This window comes from Mya arenaria, chromosome 2, assembly GCF_026914265.1.
Source record: "Mya arenaria isolate MELC-2E11 chromosome 2, ASM2691426v1".
NCBI classification, from domain to species: Eukaryota; Metazoa; Mollusca; class Bivalvia; order Myida; family Myidae; genus Mya; species Mya arenaria.
Window position 1 is genome coordinate 67,326,889 of NC_069123.1, and position 20,065 is coordinate 67,346,953.

General features: G+C 38.2%; 1 protein-coding gene across 2 annotated transcripts in view; it reads left to right on the forward strand.

The window, feature by feature from the left end:
* The window catches only part of LOC128212094 (RUN and FYVE domain-containing protein 2-like), a 57,455-nt gene extending 39,142 nt beyond the window's left edge, over positions 1-18,313 (forward strand). For both annotated transcript variants that reach the window (XM_052917357.1, XM_052917365.1), the window contains exons 13-16: positions 926-1,046; positions 16,883-16,986; positions 17,540-17,666; positions 17,910-18,313. In XM_052917357.1, coding sequence (XP_052773317.1) covers positions 926-1,046; positions 16,883-16,986; positions 17,540-17,666; positions 17,910-18,053 — 496 coding nt within the window. In that variant the 3' untranslated portion in view covers positions 18,054-18,313. The remainder of the gene's footprint in view (positions 1-925; positions 1,047-16,882; positions 16,987-17,539; positions 17,667-17,909) is intronic.
* The last annotated feature ends 1,752 nt before the right edge of the window (positions 18,314-20,065 follow it).

Below are 20,065 nucleotides of genomic sequence, written 5' to 3' on the forward strand. Positions count from 1 at the left end.
GTACTGTTCATTATTTTTATGTATGCTATAATTTTCGATCATTGTAATTCTGATTGAGTGCATACTTATATATAAAATCATTAAAGTGAAACGAAAACGACAAAATTAAAACCATGAAACAGCATTTGTTTTCCTTTTATATTTTCTGTTAAAATACATAATGAAAGTCTTATTTAAAGATGAAAATGACCAATAATATGACCAACGCACAATATACGTCATGAATGATACATGTATACACGATCTAGTCTTTCCCAAAAAACTAATTCATTTTATCCGAGTGATTGAGTATCCGAGTAATTGAGTACCCGAGTACTCGATCGAAAGATTGTCCGAGTACTCGAGTACCAATTTTACTACTCGTTGCCATCCCTAGTTTTAACTGTACAATAGGTGTATATGCTTCCCGATGGCAGATGGTAAGTTGCCCCTTTGTCCGCCCGTCCCTAAGTCTGTCCGGTACACCCTGCTTCGGAAAATAATTTTAAAACTACTCCTGATATTTCATTGAAACTGGAGACAAAGAATAAGGGCAATGTACAAATTCAGTGCACAAGAACTATACCGTAATCCTACCTTGAGTCACTGCTGAATTATCACCCCTTTTCACTTTCAATATTCATTAGCGCGGAAGGTGCTTGTCCGAACCATTAATAAAAAAGTATTGCAAATATAAAATGCAAGTTGGAATACAGACATTAAGATGTATAGCAATTACAGGAAGTGCAATGCGGAAGAGCTAAAATATTTAAACTTGACTCAATACATGCTTTACATGTAGGCCTTCTATGATTCTTAAACACCCAATGCCCGGCATAACGCAATATCTGCCAAATGTTTGATTTTTTTTCAGTATTTACAATTCGGTTTTGTTTTATTCCACATATTGTAACTAAGGTGTGATATTCTCTCAAATGATTGGCAGAACAGCATTGGAGACCGACCTGAGGATTGAACGAGAGTGGCGCGGAAATCTGCAGAAAAATCTCGATACAGAGAAGGCCAAATATACAGCGCAACAGAAGGAGCTTCAGCAGCTCCGGCAGGTGGGAGTAATGAGTTGATTGGCAGATGAATACTGTTATATATGTATAAGGAATTCATAAAAGAACCTTTACAGCTTTTTCGACTTAACGAGCTTTCATGCCCTACGCTATTATCTACAGTGGGGCTTGTGTCACTTTCAAATGGAATATAAACTAATAATTAAAAGAAATCTATAGAGACATACCTTACAACCTGAAAATTAACGATGAATGCGTTCAAATGCACAAGGTCAAAACCATAAAGACATAAATCGAGGGACACAGAACGTACAAAACAACACAGACATACAACATACACAACACAGACATACAACATACACAACACAGACATACAACATACACAACACAGACATACAACATACACAACACAGACATACAACACACAACACAGACATACAACATACACAACACATACATACAACATACAACACAGACATACAACATACACAACACAGACATACAACATACACAACACAGACATACAACATGCACAACACAGATATACAACACACAACACAGACATACAACATACACAACACAGACATACAACATACACAACACAGACATACAACATACACAACACCACATATTTATTTACAACATACGAGACGACACAGACATACCACATAAATAACAACACAGACATACAACATACACAACACCACATATATACAACATACGATGCATCACAGACATACCACATACAAAACACCACAGACATATCACATACAAAACACCACAGACATACCACATACAAAACACCACTGACATATCACAACCAAACCGACACAGATATACCACATACAAAACGACACTTACATACCAAATATGAAACAATACAGACATACACCATACGAAACAACACAGACATACTACATACAAAACACACACACACATATCACATACAAAACAACACACACATACCAAATAACATACACATACCACATTCAAAACAACAAAGACATACTACATGCGCAACACCACAGACATACCACATACATAACAACACAGACATAAAACATACAAAACAGAACAGACGAACAACATACGAAACAACACAGACATACCACATTCAAAACAACACAGACGTACCACATACTAAACAACACGGATATAACACATACGAAACAACACGGACATACCACATACAAAACTAATCAGACATACAACATTCGAAACAGTACAGACATACCACAAAGAAATTAACATAGAAATACCACATACAAAACAACACGGATATACCACATACCAATCAACACAGACATAATACAAACAAAACAACACAGACATACAACATACTAAACAACACAGACATACGACATACTAAACAACACAGACATACGACATACTAAACAACACAGACATACAACATACTAAACAACATAGACATACCACATACAGAACAACACGGATATACCACATACGAAGCAACACAGACATACCACATACAAAACAACACAGACGTACAACACACAAAACAGAACAGACAAACCACATACGAATCAATACAGATATGCCACATACAAAACAACAAAGAAACGAAACAAAACGTATATACCAAATACGAAAAGACAGATACACCATATACAAAACAACACAGACATACAACATACGAAACGACACAGATAGACCATATACATAACAACACAGACATGCAACATACGAAACGACACAGATAGACCATATACAAAACAACACAGACATGCACTATACTAAACAACAAGGAAACTCAACATACGAAACAACACAGACATACCACATACGAAACGACACAGATAGACCATATACATAACAACACAGACATGCACTATACTAAACAACAAGGAAACTCAACATACGAAACAACACAGACATACCACATACGAAACATCACATCTTTATACCACACACGAAGCAACACAGACATGCCACATTCGAAACAACACAGACATGCCGTAAACGAAACAATACTGATATGTCGTAAACGAAACAACACAGACATACCACAAACGAAACAACACACACATACCTCATACGAAACAACACTGACATACCTCATACGAAATAACACATCTTTATACCACATACAAAACATCACATCTTTATACCACATACAAAGCAACACAGACATGCCACATTCGAAACAACACAGGCATGACGTAAACGAAACAATACTGACATGCCACATATGAAACAAAGTAGACGTACCACAAACGAAACAACACAGACATACCACATACGAAACAAGGTAGACGTACCACATACGAAACAACACAGACATGCCACATATGAAACAACACAGGCATGACGTAAACGAAACAATACTGACATGCCACATATGAAACAACACAGACATGCCACATTCGAAACAACACAGGCATGACGTAAACGAAACAATACTGACATGCCACATATGAAACAAAGAGGACGTACCACAAACGAAACAACACAGACATGCCACATATGAAACAACACAGACATACCACATACGAAACAAAGAGGACGTACCAAAAACGAAACAACACAGACATGCCACATATGAAACAACAAAGACATACCACATACGAAACAAAGTAGACGTACCACAAACGAAACAACACAGGCATACCACATACGAAACAACACAGACGTACCACATACGAAACAACACAGACATACTACATACACATGTATGTAAAACACAGACGTATTTCATTCAAAACAACACAGACATACCACATACGAAACAACACAGACATACCACATGCGAAACAAAACTGACACACAACATACAGAACAACACAGACATACCACATACGAAACAACACAGACATACCACATGCGAAACAAAACTGACAAACAACATACAAAACAACACAGCTATACCACATACGAAACACCACAGACATACCACATGCGAAACAAAACTGACAAACAACATACAAAACAACACAGACATACCACATACGAAACAACACAGACATACCACATACGAAACAACACAGACATACCACATGCGAAACAACACAGACACACAACATACAGAAAAACACAGACATACCACATACGAAACACCACAGACATACCACATACGAAACAAAACTGACAAACAACATACAAAACAACACAGCTATACCACATACGAAACACCACAGACATACCACATGCGAAACAAAACTGACAAACAACATACAAAACAACACAGCTATACCACATACGAAACACCACAGACATACCACATGCGAAACAGCACTGACACACAACATACAAAACAACACAGACATACCACATACGAAACAACACAGACATACCACATGCGAAACAGCACTGACACACAACATACAAAGCAACACAGACATACCACATGCGAAACAGCACTGACACACAACATACAAAGCAACACAGACATACCACATACGAAACAGCACTGACACACAACATACAAAACAACACAGACATACCACATACGAAACAACACAGACATACCACATACGAAACAGCACTGACACACAACATACAAAACAACACAGACATACCACATACGAAACAACACAGACACACAACATACAAAACAACACAGACATACCACATACGAAACAACACAGACATACCACATACGAAACAGCACTGACACACAACATACAAAACAACACAGACATACCACATACGAAACAACACAGACATACCACATGCGAAACAGCACTGACACACAACATACGAAACAACACAGACATACCACATACGAAACAACACAGACATACCACATACGAAACAACACAGACATACCACATGCGAAACAACACTGACACACAACATACAGAACAACACAGACATACCACATACGAAACACCACCGCCATACCACATACGAAACAACACAGACACACAACATACAGAACAACACAGACATACCTCATACGAAACAACACTGACATACCACATACGAAACAACACAGACATACCACATACGAAACAACACAGACATACCACATGCGAAACAGCACTGACATACCGCATACAAAACAACACAGACATACCACATGCAAAACAGCACTGACACACAACATACAAAACAACACAGACATACCACATACGAAACACCACCGACATACCACATGCGAAACAGCACTGACACACAACATACAGAACAACACAGCTATACCACATACGAAACACCACCGACATACCACATGCGAAACAGCACTGACACACAACATACAAAACAACACAGACATACCACATGCGAAACAACACTGACACACAACATACAGAACAACACAGACATACCACATACGAAACAACACAGACATACCACATACGAAACAGCACTGACACACAACATACAAAACAACACAGACATACCACATGCGAAACAGCACTGACACACAACATACAAAACAACACAGACATACCACATGCGAAACAACACTGACACACAACATACAAAACAACACAGACATACCACATACGAAACAACACAGACATACCACATACGAAACACCACCGACATACCACATGCGAAACAGCACTGACACACAACATACAAAACAACACAGACATACCACATACAAAACAACACAGACATACCACATACGGAACAACACAGACATACCACAAACGAAACAACACAGACATACCACATGCGAAACAACACTGACACACAACATACAAAACAACACAGACATACCACATACGAAACAACACAGACATACCACAAACGAAACAACACAGACATACCTCATACGAAACAACACAGACATACCACATACGAAACACCACAGACACACCACATACAAAACAACAAAGACATACTACATGCGCAACACCACAGACATACCACATACATAACAACACAGACATAAAACATACAAAACAGAACAGACGAACAACATACGAAACAACACAGACATACCACATTCAAAACAACACAGACGTACCACATACTAAACAACACGGATATAACACATACGAAACAACACGGACATACCACATACAAAACTAATCAGACATACAACATTCGAAACAGTACAGACATACCACAAAGAAATTAACATAGAAATACCACATACAAAACAACACGGATATACCACATACCAATCAACACAGACATAATACAAACAAAACAACACAGACATACAACATACTAAACAACATAGACATACCACATACAGAACAACACGGACATTCCACATACTAAACAACACAGACATACAACATACTAAACAACACAGACATACCACATACGAAGCAACACAGACATACCACATACAAAACAACACAGACGTACAACACACAAAACAGAACAGACAAACCACATACGAATCAATACAGATATGCCACATACAAAACAACAAAGAAACGAAACAAAACGTATATACCAAATACGAAAAGACAGATACACCATATACAAAACAACACAGACATACAACATACGAAACGACACAGATAGACCATATACATAACAACACAGACATGCAACATACGAAACGACACAGATAGACCATATACAAAACAACACAGACATGCACTATACTAAACAACAAGGAAACTCAACATACGAAACAACACAGACATACCACATACGAAACGACACAGATAGACCATATACATAACAACACAGACATGCACTATACTAAACAACAAGGAAACTCAACATACGAAACAACACAGACATACCACATACGAAACATCACATCTTTATACCACATACAAAGCAACACAGACATGCCACATTCGAAACAACACAGACATGCCGTAAACGAAACAATACTGATATGTCGTAAACGAAACAACACAGACATACCACAAACGAAACAACACAGACATACCACATACGAAACAACACAGACATACCACAAACGAAACAACACAGACATACCACAAACGAAACAACACAGACATACCACAAACGAAACAACACAGACATACCACAAACGAAACAACACACACATACCACAAACGAAACAACACACACATACCTCATACGAAACAACACTGACATACCTCATACGAAATAACACATCTTTATACCACATACAAAACATCACATCTTTATACCACATACAAAGCAACACAGACATGCCACATTCGAAACAACACAGGCATGACGTAAACGAAACAATACTGATATGTCGTAAACGAAACAACACACACATACCACAAACGAAACAACACAGACATACCACAAACGAAACATCACATCTTTATACCACATACAAAGCAACACAGACATGCCACATTCGAAACAACACAGACATGCCGTAAACGAAACAATACTGATATGTCGTAAACGAAACAACACACACATACCACAAACGAAACAACACAGACATACCACAAACGAAACATCACATCTTTATACCACATACAAAGCAACACAGACATACCACATACGAAACAACACAGACATACCACAAACGAAACAACACAGACATACCACAAACGAAACAACACAGACATACCACATACGAAACATCACATCTTTATACCACATACAAAGCAACACAGACATGCCATATTCGAAACAACACAGACATGCCGTAAACGAAACAATACTGATATGTCGTAAACGAAACAACACACACATACCACAAACGAAACAACACAGACATACCACAAACGAAACAACACAGACATACCACAAACGAAACAACACAGACATACCACAAACGAAACAACACACACATACCTCATACGAAACAACACTGACATACCTCATACGAAATAACACATCTTTATACCACATACAAAACATCACATCTTTATACCACATACAAAGCAACACAGACATGCCACATTCGAAACAACACAGGCATGACGTAAACGAAACAATACTGACATGCCACATATGAAACAAAGTAGACGTACCACAAACGAAACAACACAGACATACCACATACGAAACAAGGTAGACGTACCACATACGAAACAACACAGACATGCCACATATGAAACAACACAGGCATGACGTAAACGAAACAATACTGACATGCCACATATGAAACAACACAGACATGCCACATTCGAAACAACACAGGCATGACGTAAACGAAACAATACTGACATGCCACATATGAAACAAAGAGGACGTACCACAAACGAAACAACACAGACATGCCACATATGAAACAACACAGACATACCACATACGAAACAAAGAGGACGTACCAAAAACGAAACAACACAGACATGCCACATATGAAACAACAAAGACATACCACATACGAAACAAAGTAGACGTACCACAAACGAAACAACACAGGCATACCACATACGAAACAACACAGACGTACCACATACGAAACAACACAGACATACTACATACACATGTATGTAAAACACAGACGTATTTCATTCAAAACAACACGGACATACCACATACGAAACAACACAGACAAACCACATGCGAAACAAAACTGACAAACAACATACAGAACAACACAGACATACCACATACGAAACAACACAGACATACCACATACGAAACAAAACTGACAAACAACATACAAAACAACACAGCTATACCACATACGAAACACCACAGACATACCACATGCGAAACAAAACTGACAAACAACATACAAAACAACACAGCTATACCACATACGAAACAACACAGACATACCACATACGAAACAACACAGACATACCACATGCGAAACAACACAGACACACAACATACAGAAAAACACAGACATACCACATACGAAACACCACAGACATACCACATACGAAACAAAACTGACAAACAACATACAAAACAACACAGCTTTACCACATACGAAACACCACAGACATACCACATGCGAAACAAAACTGACAAACAACATACAAAACAACACAGACATACCACATACGAAACACCACAGACATACCACATGCGAAACAGCACTGACACACAACATACAAAACAACACAGACATACCACATACGAAACACCACAGACATACCACATGCGAAACAGCACTGACACACAACATACAAAACAACACAGACATACCACATGCGAAACAGCACTGACACACAACATACAAAGCAACACAGACATACCACATACGAAACAGCACTGACACACAACATACAAAACAACACAGACATACCACATACGAAACAACACAGACATACCACATACGAAACAGCACTGACACATAACATACAAAGCAACACAGACATACCACATACGAAACAACACAGACACACAACATACAAAACAACACAGACATACCACATACGAAACAACACAGACATACCACATACGAAACAGCACTGACACACAACATACAAAACAACACAGACATACCACATACGAAACAACACAGACATACCACATGCGAAACAGCACTGACACACAACATACGAAACAACACAGACATACCACATACGAAACAACACAGACATACCACATACGAAACAACACAGACATATCACATGCGAAACAACACTGACACACAACATACAGAACAACACAGACATACCACATACGAAACACCACCGCCATACCACATACGAAACAACACAGACACACAACATACAGAACAACACAAACATACCTCATACGAAACAACACTGACATACCACATACGAAACAACACAGACATACCACATACGAAACAACACAGACATACCACATGCGAAACAGCACTGACATACCGCATACAAAACAACACAGACATACCACATGCGAAACAGCACTGACACACAACATACAAAACAACACAGACATACCACATACGAAACACCACCGACATACCACATGCGAAACAGCACTGACACACAACATACAAAACAACACAGCTATACCACATACGAAACACCACCGACATACCACATGCGAAACAGCACTGACACACAACATACAAAACAACACAGACATACCACATGCGAAACAACACTGACACACAACATACAAAACAACACAGACATACCACATACGAAACAACACAGACATACCACATACGAAACAGCACTGACACACAACATACAAAACAACACAGACATACCACATGCGAAACAGCACTGACACACAACATGCAAAACAACACAGACATACCACATGCGAAACAACACTGACACACAACATACAAAACAACACAGACATACCACATACGAAACAACACAGACATACCATGTACGAAACACCACCGACATACCACATGCGAAACAGCACTGACACACAACATACAAAACAACACAGACATACCACATACAAAACAACACAGACATACCACATACGGAACAACACAGACATACCACAAACGAAACAACACAGGCATACCACATGCGAAACAACACTGACACACAACATACAAAACAACGCAGACATACCACATACGAAACAACACAGACATACCACAAACGAAACAACACATACATACCTCATACGAAACAACACAGACATACCACATACGAAACACCACAGACACACCACATACAAAACAACAAAGACATACTACATGCGCAACACCACAGACATACCACATACATAACAACACAGACATAAAACATACAAAACAGAACAGACGAACAACATACGAAACAACACAGACATACCACATTCAAAACAACACAGACGTACCACATACTAAACAACACGGATATAACACATACGAAACAACACGGACATACCACATACAAAACTAATCAGACATACAACATTCGAAACAGTACAGACATACCACAAAGAAATTAACATAGAAATACCACATACAAAACAACACGGATATACCACATACCAATCAACACAGACATAATACAAACAAAACAACACAGACATACAACATACTAAACAACATAGACATACCACATACAGAACAACACGGACATTCCACATACTAAACAACACAGACATACAACATACTAAACAACACAGACATACCACATACGAAGCAACACAGACATACCACATACAAAACAACACAGACGTACAACACACAAAACAGAACAGACATACCACATACGAATCAATACAGATATGCCACATACAAAACAACAAAGAAACGAAACAAAACGTATATACCAAATACGAAAAGACAGATACACCATATACAAAACAACACAGACATACAACATACGAAACGACACAGATAGACCATATACATAACAACACAGACATGCAACATACGAAACGACACAGATAGACCATATACAAAACAACACAGACATGCACTATACTAAACAACAAGGAAACTCAACATACGAAACAACACAGACATACCACATACGAAACGACACAGATAGACCATATACATAACAACACAGACATGCACTATACTAAACAACAAGGAAACTCAACATACGAAACAACACAGACATACCACATACGAAACATCACATCTTTATACCACACACGAAGCAACACAGACATGCCACATTCGAAACAACACAGACATGCCGTAAACGAAACAATACTGATATGTCGTAAACGAAACAACACACACATACCACAAACGAAACAACACAGACATACCACAAACGAAACAACACAGACATACCACAAACGAAACAACACAGACATACCACAAACGAAACAACACAGACATACCACAAACGAAACAACACAGACATACCACAAACGAAACAACACACACATACCACAAACGAAACAACACACACATACCTCATACGAAACAACACTGACATACCTCATACGAAATAACAAATCTTTATACCACATACAAAACATCACATCTTTATACCACATACAAAGCAACACAGACATGCCACATTCGAAACAACACAGGCATGACGTAAACGAAACAATACTGATATGTCGTAAACGAAACAACACACACATACCACAAACGAAACAACACAGACATACCACAAACGAAACATCACATCTTTATACCACATACAAAGCAACACAGACATGCCACATTCGAAACAACACAGACATGCCGTAAACGAAACAATACTGATATGTCGTAAACGAAACAACACACACATACCACAAACGAAACAACACAGACATACCACAAACGAAACATCACATCTTTATACCACTTACAAAGCAACACAGACATACCACATACGAAACAACACAGACATACCACAAACGAAACAACACACACATACCACAAACGAAACAACACAGACATACCACATACGAAACATCACATCTTTATACCACATACAAAGCAACACAGACATGCCATATTCGAAACAACACAGACATGCCGTAAACGAAACAATACTGATATGTCGTAAACGAAACAACACACACATACCACAAACGAAACAACACAGACATACCACAAACGAAACAACACAGACATACCACAAACGAAACAACACAGACATACCACAAACGAAACAACACACACATACCTCATACGAAACAACACTGACATACCTCATACGAAATAACACATCTGTATACCACATACAAAACATCACATCTTTATACCACATACAAAGCAACACAGACATGCCACATTCTAAACAACACAGGCATGACGTAAACGAAACAATACTGACATGCCACATATGAAACAAAGTAGACGTACCACAAACGAAACAACACAGACATACCACATACGAAACAAGGTAGACGTACCACATACGAAACAACACAGACATGCCACATATGAAACAACACAGGCATGACGTAAACGAAACAATACTGACATGCCACATATGAAACAACACAGACATGCCACATTCGAAACAACACAGGCATGACGTAAACGAAACAATACTGACATGCCACATATGAAACAAAGAGGACGTACCACAAACGAAACAACACAGACATACCACATACGAAACAACACAGACATACCACATACGAAACAAAGAGGACGTACCAAAAACGAAACAACACAGACATGCCACATATGAAACAACAAAGACATACCACATACGAAACAAAGTAGACGTACCACAAACGAAACAACACAGGCATACCACATACGAAACAACACAGACGTACCACATACGAAACAACACAGACATACTACATACACATGTATGTAAAACACAGACGTATTTCATTCAAAACAACACGGACATACCACATACGAAACAACACAGACAAACCACATGCGAAACAAAACTGACAAACAACATACAGAACAACACAGACATACCACATACGAAACAACACAGACATACCACATGCGAAACAAAACTGACAAACAACATACAAAACAACACAGCTATACCACATACGAAACACCACAGACATACCACATGCGAAACAAAACTGACAAACAACATACAAAACAACACAGCTATACCACATACAAAACAACACAGACATACCACATACGAAACAACACAGACATACCACATGCGAAACAACACAGACACACAACATACAGAAAAACACAGATATACCACATACGAAACACCACAGACATACCACATACGAAACAAAACTGACAAACAACATACAAAACAACACAGCTTTACCACATACGAAACACCACAGACATACCACATGCGAAACAAAACTGACAAACAACATACAAAACAACACAGCTATACCACATACGAAACACCACAGACATACCACATGCGAAACAGCACTGACACACATCATACAAAACAACACAGCTATACCACATACGAAACACCACAGACATACCACATGCGAAACAGCACTGACACACAACATACAAAGCAACACAGACATACCACATGCGAAACAGCACTGACACACAACATACAAAGCAACACAGACATACCACATACGAAACAGCACTGACACACAACATACAAAACAACACAGACATACCACATACGAAACAACACAGACATACCACATACGAAACAGCACTGACACACAACATACAAAGCAACACAGACATACCACATACGAAACAACACAGACACACAACATACAAAACAACACAGACATACCACATACGAAACAACACAGACATACCACATACGAAACAGCACTGACACACAACATACAAAACAACACAGACATATCACATACGAAACAACACAGACATACCACATACGAAACAACACAGACATACCACATGCGAAACAGCACTGACACACAACATACAAAACAACACAGACATACCACATACGAAACAACACAGACATACCACATACGAAACAACACAGACATATCACATGCGAAACAACACTGACACACAACATACAGAACAACACAGACATACCACATACGAAACACCACCGCCATACCACATACGAAACAACACAGACACACAACATACAGAACAACACAAACATACCTCATACGAAACAACACTGACATACCACATACGAAACAACACAGACATACCACATACGAAACAACACAGACATACCACATGCGAAACAGCACTGACATACCGCATACAAAACAACACAGACATACCACATGCGAAACAGCACTGACACACAACATACAAAACAACACAGACATACCACATACGAAACACCACCGACATACCACATGCGAAACAGCACTGACACACAACATACAGAACAACACAGCTATACCACATACGAAACACCACCGACATACCACATGCGAAACAGCACTGACACACAACATACAAAACAACACAGACATACCACATGCGAAACAACACTGACACACAACATACAGAACAACACAGACATACCACATACGAAACAACACAGACATACCACATACGAAACAGCACTGACACACAACATACAAAACAACACAGACATACCACATGCGAAACAGCACTGACACACAACATGCAAAACAACACAGACATACCACATGCGAAACAACACTGACACACAACATACAAAACAACACAGACATACCACATACGAAACAACACAGACATACCACATACGAAACAACACAGACATACCACATACGAAACACCACCGACATACCACATGCGAAACAGCACTGACACACAACATACAAAACAACACAGACATACCACATACAAAACAACACAGACATACCACATACGAAACAACACAGACATACCACATACGGAACAACACAGACATACCACAAACGAAACAACACAGACATACCTCATGCGAAACAACACTGACACACAACATACAAAACAACACAGACATACCACATACGAAACAACACAGACATACCACATACAAAACACCACAGACACACCACATACGAAACAACACAGACATACCTCATACGAAACAACACAGACATACCACATACGAAACACCACAGACACACCACATACGAAACAACACAGACATACCTCATACGAAACAACACAGACATACCACAAACGAAACAACACATACATACCTCATACGAAACAACACAGACATACCACATACGAAACACCACAGACACACCACATACGAAACAACACAGACATACCACATACGAAACACCACCGACATACCACATGCGAAACAGCACTGACACACAACAAACAAAACAACACAGACATACTACATACAAAACAACACAGACATACCACATACGAAACAACACAGACATACCACATACGGAACAACACAGACATACCACAAACGAAACAACACAGGCATACCACATGCGAAACAACACTGACACACAACATACAAAACAACGCAGACATACCACATACGAAACAACACAGACATACCACAAACGAAACAACACATACATACCTCATACGAAACAACACAGACATACCACATACGAAACACCACAGACACACCACATACGAAACAACACAGACATACCACATACGAAACACCACCGACATACCACATGCGAAACAGCACTGACACACAACATACAAAACAACACAGACATACCACATACAAAACAACACAGACATACCACATACGAAACAACACAGACATACCACATACGGAACAACACAGACATACCACAAACGAAACAACACAGACATACCACATGCGAAACAACACTGACACACAACATACAAAACAACACAGACATACCACATACGAAACAACACAGACATACCACATACGAAACACCACAGATACACCACATACGAAACAACACAGACATACCACATACAAAACAACACAGACATACCACATACGAAACAACACTGACATACCACATACGAAACAACACAGACATACCACATACGAAACAACACTGACATACCACATGCGAAACAACACAGACATACCACATGCGAAACAAAACTGACATACCACATACAAAACAGCACGGACATGCCGCATACGAAACAACACCGACATGCCATATACAAAACAACACATACATACCACATACGAAACAACACTGACATACCACATACAAAACAACACAGACATACCACATACGAAACAACACTGACATACCACATACAAAACAACACAGACATACCACATACGAAACAACACAGACATACCACATACGAAACAACACTGACATACCACATACAAAACAACACAGACATACCACATACGAAACAACACTGACATACCACATACCAATCAACACAGACATACCACATGCAAAGCAGCACGGACATGCCACATACAAATAAAGATTTACTGCATGCAAAATCACAGGTATATCACACATGCATCGAAATATATTCATAACAGTATGTTGGAGTTTCAAATCAAACCTTTGCGAGCATTTCGTATGCGTGTTTCCTGTGCTCGAAACAATCCCGAATTTACTCACAACTTATACCGTCTGAAACGCTATTTTTTCACTGTGCGTATACATTGGTACAGAATCATCTGACAGATTGAACAATCAAAATATTTTCATGCATAATAAAATGATTGTATAATTACTGAAGAGACTTCGTTAACAAAAATAGAATTTGCGCCGTTTATAAGAACGTACTATTGATTAAATATATGCATGTTGACGCCCTGATTGTTATATATCTAGAACACGTATTGACTATAAATAACACGGAAAATACCAATTACTTTGAAAGTTGTTTTGATTTCACTGGGTAGGTTGAGCAAGCCCACGAGACACTTCAAAGGGAATACAGGCAGTTACAGCGCACGTGTGAAGAACAGGAAAAGACTCTGGCCGAACTTGGCTCACATCTTAGCGAGTAAGATTAAGCATCACTTGGACTATGTGCACGTGTGTTGCAGTGTTCAGCTACTATCAAGTGAGGTGGCTACTCAGAAGCGCTTTCGCAATGAACGTCATATTGGTTACGATTTCCCTGTTCGAGGTCATACTCAAATAGAGCAGACAATAGAAATAATGTAGAGCAAAATGTTAACATAAAGATTAAACGTATTTTCGTTCGCTCGTGCAGTACGCTCTAGACTGTGAATTTCCCGAGAAGCGCTTGTTCTATACGAACGGAAAGTACATGTTATACAAATTGTAAATGAGATTAACCAGAAACGTATAAAATACCTAAAGAGTGATTGATGCTGTGCATTGTATTTAATTACTGTAGATTAAAATTCACTCGCTTCAAGAAATCTTTATATGCACATACTCATTTTAGTCGAAATTGACATCCCGGTTACAGTACGATTGGCCCTATTTGATTAAATAAAACATAATTGATTGAAGCAAAGCAGTTAAACGCTATAACATATTTAATATAATTAAACATTTTAAGCCTTTACAATAAAACTAATCTGCAGGTCTAAGCTTCGAGTGGAAGATTTGCGCGAGCTACAGCAGGTGAACAAGGAGGCCACATGGGCTAGCGACAAGGAGGTGACCAACTGTAAACAATGTGAAAAGGCCTTCTCTGTAGCCAGGAGAAAGGTGTGTATCCATACCCACATATAAGTGATTCACAATCATGGTTTTATATCTTTAACCAAGAAACGGGTTTAAGATTAAAACAAAACATACATTCTCACGCCTCCCCGTCCTGTTAAGTGTCATTTTAATCTAAGATTGCTTTCATTGAAATAGAATGATTAGTTTTGCTATCATCTGATTTTTTTAAATTCGAAACTATTATTGGGTATTTACAACAACGCTTAAATCTTGTACATTTTTCAGCACCACTGCCGTAACTGTGGAGAGATATTCTGCGCGGAGTGTTCTGACAATAAAATGCCTCACCCTTCCTCATCCAAACCGGTGCGAGTTTGTGATTCCTGTCATGAAATACTTCTTCAGAGATACTCAGCTGGTGGGAACTAGTGCAATACATATATATGATATACATTACCTGTATACATAAGTGCTTTTAAGTCGTTCATCCAAGCCCGGTTTAAGTTTTGTTGCCTTCACAGTCTCTGTATAATAAATAATACAGTCTTCACGCTGTGCAAGAAGCTAATATAAGGGTTTGGAATTTATAAAGGACCAATAACTTCTCTTATTAAAGCAGTATCATTTACTGTCCATTTCTAATGTATTGATTATGTATAAAAATCATGTAATAAAATATTTTAATTCAACACGATATCTTTTAAATATATGATTGAAACAATCGCAGGTAGGCAGTAACGGTCAAAGCTGGTGAAAACATTTGATTTAATTAATATACATTATTAAAAGTATCCATGCCATTGTTTACCCCTTCTCCGATAAGAAGGTATACTTACTATGTTTCCATGTCATCCTTCGTACCATGGCAGACTGTAGCGTTCATATTTTTCCTGCGTCGTCGTCCTTAGCGTCATATCCGCATGATCATTTCTTATTTACTTTACTAAACTTGGTCGCAATATAAATTTGTAACCACAAAGTCAACGTTGAGAATTGACCCTGCCTACAAATCAACATTAAGTTTTGATCCAAAAATCGTTGAAAAGTGATCAGTCGTTAAATTTTGATCACATTTCAGTCTTCGTGACATTTAAAAGTATTTGACTTGTTAAAAAACTTTATAAAATCAACTTAGGATGTTGCGTTCATGGGAAATATTCGCAATTACCGAAGGGCCGTTTATGTAAGGAATGGTAGTTGTGGAATGGTAACGCACAGTTAAAGGAAGTGCGTTGTAAAAGAACATTAACTCTGTCTTTAATAATTCATTGACCCTTGTTAGTTTTTCTTCTCAGCAATATAACGTCACAATTACTCAATTCATTTTCTTTAGTTGGACATGATAAATAAAACTAAAGTGAACGGTAACTGTTGCCAGGTCTAAAAAGAGAGGAAAAGACTAGTTTTAGGTTTGGCGGTTTTATCTCGCACCACGGCGGAAGTTACTTTTCATACAAAATTTTACAACAAAAGCACACATACTATAATAGAATAGTTTGTTCCATTAGCACCTAAATAATGGTAACCTGAAGACTAGTTAATTCGAAACAATCTCAAAAATTGACAACCTGAAGACTAGTTAATTCGAAACAATCTCAAAAATTGACTAGACGAACTCAAATTAATTTGGACGTGTTGTATCGCTTTACTTTAAATTGTATATAGTAATAACAATATACTGTATGCTCCTTACGGGCTTCCATAGAATTTCTAAAAGACACATATATGGCACATAAGACACATATATGGCACTTTCTGTTTACGTTTTAAGATATCAAAGTAACACATCATTACATAAAGACAATGTAATAAAGATTAATAACCAAAATTGAATATTCCACATTCTACAAAAATGTACAACTTGACAACTACAATTTTGAGAACTCAACTTCATACAAACACTAATTAAACAAACAATTCCCTCATTAAACCAATCATGGGTGACCATTCTTAACTGAAAATAATGTACCCGTATACAGGTCGCGGAAATATATGACACAGTAAAACAAGCGATCAGAGATTCAATATTTGGTAATGTAATTCTAAATCAATATATCGCATGAACCAAAGAAACAACACACTCTTGATTTACACTAATAATTGGGCCACAACTTACCTAAAAAGAGAGGAAAAGACTAGTTTTAGGTTTAGCGGTTTTATCTCGCACCACGGCGGAAGTTACTTTTCATACAAAATTACCGCGTACCTAAATAATGGAACGGTAACAAATTAAAAATTGATACCCCCCTTTACTACTATTACAGAGTTATTGCCCTTTGTTTTATTTCATTGTCTGCATCAATAGTCGTAAACTATTGGATTTAATGAAATTTAATGAATATGTATGCACTAGCCAATTCTAAAATGTAGCTTCATCACATAGTTGATCAAATTCACGAGAAGATGACACTAGGAAATTTACGAAGGACTGGAAACCCCAA